Source organism: Rhinolophus sinicus, linkage group LG06 (assembly GCF_036562045.2).
Source record: "Rhinolophus sinicus isolate RSC01 linkage group LG06, ASM3656204v1, whole genome shotgun sequence".
Classification (NCBI taxonomy): domain Eukaryota; kingdom Metazoa; phylum Chordata; class Mammalia; order Chiroptera; family Rhinolophidae; genus Rhinolophus; species Rhinolophus sinicus.
In genome coordinates, this window is record NC_133756.1 from 121,541,457 (window position 1) to 121,548,165 (window position 6,709).

At 43.7% G+C, this 6,709-nt stretch overlaps 1 protein-coding gene across 1 annotated transcript; it reads left to right on the forward strand.

The window, feature by feature from the left end:
• Nucleotides 1–5,531: 5,531 nt before the first annotated feature.
• Nucleotides 5,532–6,500, forward strand: OR51D1 (olfactory receptor family 51 subfamily D member 1). The gene has a single exon (XM_019715831.2). The coding sequence runs from the start codon at nt 5,556–5,558 to the stop codon at nt 6,498–6,500; it is 945 nt and encodes a 314-aa protein (XP_019571390.2). The 5' UTR covers nt 5,532–5,555.
• The last annotated feature ends 209 nt before the right edge of the window (nt 6,501–6,709 follow it).

Genomic DNA, 6,709 nt, shown 5'->3' on the forward strand with positions numbered 1-6,709 from the left:
CACTAATCCACAGATAGTGATTATATAATTTCTTTTGTCTAACTCTGATACGATATGTTTCTTTTTCTTGCCTTATTACAAGTTATCAACACAAGGAATCATTTCTACCTTCAGGTAAAACTATACTTTCTTTTCATGGAGTTATCAGTCTATCCTAATAAAAAACAATGGCATTACCCTTTTGCAAATGGAATTTGGATACCCTTGGAAACAAGTGAACGTTTTCGTACAGGAAAGATTTCCTTGCAGAAACAAGGAAATGGAATCTAGAATGGTTAGTATATTCAGGAGGGAAAAACAAAAAAGATGTTGACTATGCTGCACAAAGCCACAGTCTGAACAAGTGCTTGAAAGCTGGTATAAGGAAAGAGGATTTTCATTTAAGGAACTGAAAGAATGCCAGTGCAGGACCATATTGAGGGACAGTTGGGGTGTGTCATGAGATGGAGCTGGGGAAATATTATCAGCAAGTCCATATCATTCAGGACCTCCTAAGCCAAGAATTTGAGTATATTCTTGGTGAGAGTTTCCCATTATTGGTTAGACATTTTAACACTGTTTATATTGATTGATTTTTCCTTCTTTTTTATAAAAATATTGAAACAAAAATATAGGGATAACTATTCTAAAAGTCATTCCATGGTATACCTTACTCAGTATTCTTTCCTGTGAAAAATATTCATTTAAAAATTGTGCCAGCTTGGTGCTCAATGTTGCTGCTGAAAATTTGATGGGCCTGCCCAGTAAACATGTGTCATATGAAGTAATAGAATTGTGAGTTATGAATGAATATCAACAAGAGGACCAATAATTTCTACATTAAAAGTGAATCAAAGAGGATTCTGTAGACCTACCTTTTTAAATATACACATCAGTGTCATCCTCCTATAAAAATAGGGGGATAACATCTACAAAGTATGAAAAATAATTCATTTCATAATGTCAAATGCTTTAAGTGAAACAAGGGTAAAAGAGTAAAGTGGTTCCACCAAGATTAGGAGTCAGGAAAGATCTTCCTAAGCAAAGATGTTTAAACAGACACCTGAAGGTTAAGAATTAATCAGAACAGCTTTAGGATGAGTGTTCTTACCGTGTTTCCCCGAAAATAAGACCTAGCCGGACAATTAGCTCTAATGCGTCTTTTGGAGCAAAAATTAATATAAGACCTGTTATATTATATTATATCCAGTCTTATAGTAAAATAAGACCAGATCTTATAGTAAAATAAGACTGGATCTTATATTAATTTAGACGTATTAGAGCTGATGATCTGGCTAGGTCTTATTTTTGGGGGAAAAAGGTACTATGGGGAAAATGTATGAAAGCTGAAAGGTAAGAGAAAGCATGGTATATTGAAGTCATGGGATAATTTTGGTATGTCAGGGACTTAGTATGCGAAAAGAGGTAGAATAGCTGGAGATGGGGGTGGAGAAATACACTGAGATGTGTCATAGAGGCCTTATGAGCTGCGTTGAGGAGTATGAACTTCAAGTTTTCATTCTAAAGTCAATGGGAAGATGCTACAGATTGATTTGTGTTCAGAAGATCATGCTGGCTACAGTGTGGACATTGAATTGGTAGGAAAAATCTTCAGTGAGGCTGACCTGTGAACAAGTTATTCTGATGATCTAGGAAAGAGATTATCTTGGCTTCGACTGGAGTAAAGGCAAAGAAGAGGAGAAAGATAATCTGATTCACAAGATATCCAGGAGGTAAAATAAAGAGAACTTCGTGACTGCTTGGATGTGGTTGGAGAGGGAGGCGAGAGACAGGGAGGGAGAAGGCAGAGATGTTGGCTTCTAGGTTTCTGGCTTGGGCAACAGAGTCATTTCTATGATAGGGAACAGAAAACATAGGTTGGGGCATAGACTGGGGATCAGAGATAATGAGCTTAGTTGGAGGTGTTGAGTTTGGGGTGACTTAGGGACACCTAATGGTGATGCCCTATAGACACTTCCGTGTCTGGAGTTCAGGATATTGGTCTGGACTGTTTGGGTGATAGAAGCTGTGGGAAACACTCCTCTCACTCTACTCATGGTTACTATGTAGAGGGGGAAGCATAGAGGGTCTACCAGGGTCATAGCCTTGATGAACTCCACCAGTAATGTGAGAAGGACAAAGAGCCTCTCAGCTAACTCCATCTTGTTGACATTTACTTGTGTTTAATCACTTCTAGCTCCAAAATACACATGTAAAAAATGTTCCTCAGAGCTATCAATTCTTACTCTATTGCCAATTTCACTCCTTCTCTTCATGTACAAATTTATTAAAAGAGTTGTCTACCTCCACCTTTTCTGTTTCTTCCCAACACACTCCTCATTCGTCTGCATTCGAGATTCTATTCCCACCAGTCCACCTTACAGTTCTTTCCAAGGTGACTGGTGACCTTCTTTTTCAGTCTATATATTTACTACTTGATCTCTCAGCAGCCTTCTGAACTACTATCCACCCTTCCTTCCCAACGTATTTTCTTCCTCTGGTTTTTGTAGCGCTATCTCAACTGGGTTTCCTACTTCATTGGCTCTTCCAGTTGCTTTGAGTAATAATAAGGAACACAAACATTCACTGGAGAGTTGCTAGTATCTCCTTTTATTTTTCACATCAAACTAAAGCTAAGGATGGTCATACCATTAGTAAGTAGTTTGACTCGGATTTGGACACAAGTCTGTTTCCTCACAGATTCCCACATTTAAACAACCACTCTACACTGTCTCATTTCTGGAGGAGGGTGGGGGGTAGAAGAGCTATAATTAGTGGCTCAAAGAACAAAGGGTCGGATTGAGAGGGAGGGAGAGCTAAGGGACAGCACAGTGCTGTGGAAGGAATTGATTCAAGGTCTGTTAGATCCTTGATCCTGGAAGAATTATTAGATCTACTGCCCAGCCACGCACCTGCAACTCCCCTAGACTACCACAAGGGGGCAGCATCAAGAAGCGAGAGGCTGGCTGAGCTCTGGATCCCCTTGGGTAGAGCATTATGAGCGTGAGGACGAGTATCTGAGTATCCGTGTCTGTGTGCTTTGTGGTGCGTGCCCACGGCTCCATTCCAGTAGATCCTCTCTTCTAGCGTGGGTCTTTCCTCTTCTCTCCAACCCATGGCACTTGCCTTCCTTCTAGTCTTCTGAGCTGGCCTTAGGATAGTAACAGAGCGCTGCCCCTTTGGGTAGAAGTCAGGGCTCAGCTTTCCTTGAGCGCCTGAGCAGAACGTTGCTCCCAGCGAGCCCAGGGCAATTCACTCTTCACCATCCCTCACATTCCCTAAAGCCCCAGAGAAGCTATGTATGGGCGGTGGCCTTGGGCGGAGGTATTGTCTGTGAGTGCACCAGCCTCAGCCCAGGGAGAGGAGGCTAAGGGAGACCGGGTAGGGAGGGCACATTGCTGGTGGAAGCCGGGCCTTTGCTCAGACAGCCTGATTGCTTGGAGGAGGGCTGCCTGTGTGCACAGCTCCCAGATTACAGAGGCTTGAATCCCAGACTTTGTTCAGTGACCTACCCAGAGAGGAATTTTGTCAAACCACTGTGAGACCTGTTCCTAACTTTGGATTCCTTAGTTCCAGCCTCCTGCCCTTCATTGAAGAAAAAAGGCACGGGTGATATTTCCCACTTTGTTCTTATTTCTCAAGATTGCTGTTGCTATTCGGGGTCTTTTATGGTTCCATATAAATTTTAGGATTTTATATATAATATTAAATGTCAACTATAATTTCAGATATATATAGATATATAGATGTAATATCTATCTATCTATCTATCTATCTATCTATCTATCTATCTATCTATCTATCTATCTATGGTCGTGGGCTATGGAGTACAGCATAGGGAATAGAGTCAATGGAACTGTAACAGCTATATATGATGTCAGAGGGGTAGTAGATTGGGGGAGGAAGGGTTATCACTTTGTGAGGGGTGTAAATGTCTAATTAGTACATTGTTTTGTACACCTGAAACTAATAATAAAAAAAAACACCTAAAAAAAAGAAATAAGGCAAGGGGAATTAATTTATCCAGGGAAAAATACATGTGATGGTGGTGATTTGCAATGAAGAAGGAAACTGAGAAGCTTGGCTGGAAAGTTAAGTTGGAGCCGTACTGTGAAGGCCTTGAATGCAGACTAGGTGGTTCCAACTCTATCTTGAAGGCTTTGGGAGTTACCTGTAACTTGCCAACTGGGAGCCTGACATATCCAGTTTGCTGTGTAAATAAATGGTAGTGATGTAGAAGGTAGATTAACACAGACAGGGTTTGGAGTCAGGGAGGTGAGTTAGGAGGCTCTTATCATAATCAGAGCATAATGGATGATATAATGAGGTTAGGGGGTGGGAGGGTGTGTTAAATAAGAGGAAAGGCCATAAAAGATTAATTGGAAAAGCAAAACCACACATGGAGGTGAAAGAGCAGAAATCAAGATGGGACTTAGATGGGAGCAGATGACTTGGGTGACTGAGTGGTACTGTTCGGAGGGGGTCCTCTTTGGGGCAAGATGAGTATGAGGTCCGTGGGCTATCCAAGTAGAAGTATGAAGAGGCAGCAGGTTATATGGGTCTGGATCTCAGGACAGAGGCTTAGTACAGAGTGATCTGTGCAGAAAAATAAAAGTTGAGCCTGGGGTGTTATGTGACCTCCAGGGAGAGTGGTGGAGAAAGGGGGAATGTGTGGACACCAGATAGCACCACCAGTAACATGGACTGATTTTCTTTCCATGTCTCAGATGCTTCTGGGTTCCATGTCACCCCCCAGCCAAGCGCAAGCTGGAACTGACTGTCATGTGAGCCTTGAGAGATCCTGATGAAAGATTCTGTTCTATTCTTTGCTGGGGGCTGGGAATGATAATCTTTCTTTTCCCTCATCTCCCTACCGCCCAGATAATCAGAACAGCTTTTCCCAATTTCTCTGATTAAAAAATATCACTGGGAAGAGGGACTTACTTTTTTTTTAAACCATATTTCTGAGCCCTCCATGGAAATTTTGATTCTCTGGTCTTGGAGTAGGACCTGGAGGGATAGTGTTTTCAATAACTGGCTTCAGATGAATCTATCAGGGATGTCTGAGAAATGCTACTTAGGCCTAAACACAAACTTGTCTCTTGAAGTCCAGTCCCAGACTGAAACCCTTCTTCCTGCCCTAAATTAGATCAGAGTGGTCTTAAAGGCAACCACAGACTGAGCCTCAAACTCTGAATCCAAACCAGCCCTAACCCCACATGCACTAAAGCTGGGTTCAGTCTGGAAGGTTCTGTGCAAGCCCGTCAACCCTGTTGGGAAAGTGGCCAAGAGCAGTGCCCCAGGTCAGCAACATCAGCTCTGGAAATGAGGAGCTATTGCATATGTTTGCTGAGTGGTTGTCACACACTGAGATTAATGAGACCTCCAGGGATTGTGTTTAAGGAGAATTAGAGCAGAGAGAGTTCAGAAGTACTCTTTGCTGCCATCACTACTCCACTGCCCTTTCCTTATAAGACCTTTCTCTCCTCTGAGGCATGGCTGAATGATATTTCTTCCTTTTTCCTTTCATAGACTCTGGACTTGGGATTCAAAAGCCTCAGCTCTTGTTTCCTGTCATGGCTACTCCAAATGGAACTCTGGTTCACCCAGCATATTTCCTCCTGGTGGGCATCCCCGGCCTGGGGCCTAACATACATTTTTGGCTTGCTTTCCCACTGTGTTTTATGTATGGCTTAGCCACCCTGGGAAACCTGGCCATTGTCCTCATTATCCGCATGGAAAGGCAACTGCATGAGCCCATGTACCTCTTCCTGGCCATGCTTTCCACCGCTGACCTAGTCCTTTCCTCTGTCACCATGCCCAAGATGGCCAGCCTCTTCTTGACAGGCATCCAGGAGATTGAGTTCAATGTTTGTCTGGCCCAGATGTTTCTTATCCATGCCCTGTCAGCCATGGAGTCAGCTGTCCTGCTGGCCATGGCTTTTGATCGCTTTGTGGCCATCTGCCACCCACTGCGGCATGCTTCTGTGCTCACAAGGCCTACTGTTGCCAAGATCGGACTAGCTGCCCTGACTAGGGGATTTGTATTGTTCTTCCCACTGCCCTTCATCCTGAAGCGGCTGTCATACTGCCAAACGCATACTGTGACACACTCCTACTGTTTACACCAAGATATTATGAAGCTGTCCTGTACTGACACCACGGTCAATGTAGTGTACGGGCTCTTTATCATCCTCTCAGTCATGGGTGTGGATTCCCTCTTTATTGGCCTCTCCTACATCCTCATCCTGAGGGCTGTGTTGGACCTGTCCTCTTGGGGGGCAGCACTCAAGGCCTTGAACACCTGCATCTCCCATCTCTGTGCTGTGCTGGTCTTCTATGTGCCCCTCATTGGGCTCTCAGTGGTGCACAGGCTGGGTGGCCCTACGTCCCTGCTCCATGTGATTATGGCTAATATCTATCTGCTACTACCACCTGTGGTCAACCCCATTGTCTATGGGGCCAAGACCAAGGAGATTCGTTCACGGGTCCTCCGTATATTCTCATTGGATGGCAGGTGAGCAGGATAACCTCCTCAGTGTCCTCATTTCCTACCAAACATGGGAGGACAAGGATCCTGTTGAATGTCTTGGTGATTACAGCATCCAACCCATTGGGCTGTTTGCCTAGTTAGTTATCTAAATAGATCTTAGTTTTCTGTTTCCAGGAATGTGACAATACAGAAGAACTTCTGACCAGCTTGGATAGGCCATCCTGGAGAATGATCATG

Bases quoted from the DNA above. Each gene is read 5' to 3' on its own strand.
- OR51D1 (XM_019715831.2), top strand. From the start codon at position 5,556: ATGGCTACTCCAAATGGAACTCTGGTTCACCCAGCATATTTCCTCCTG.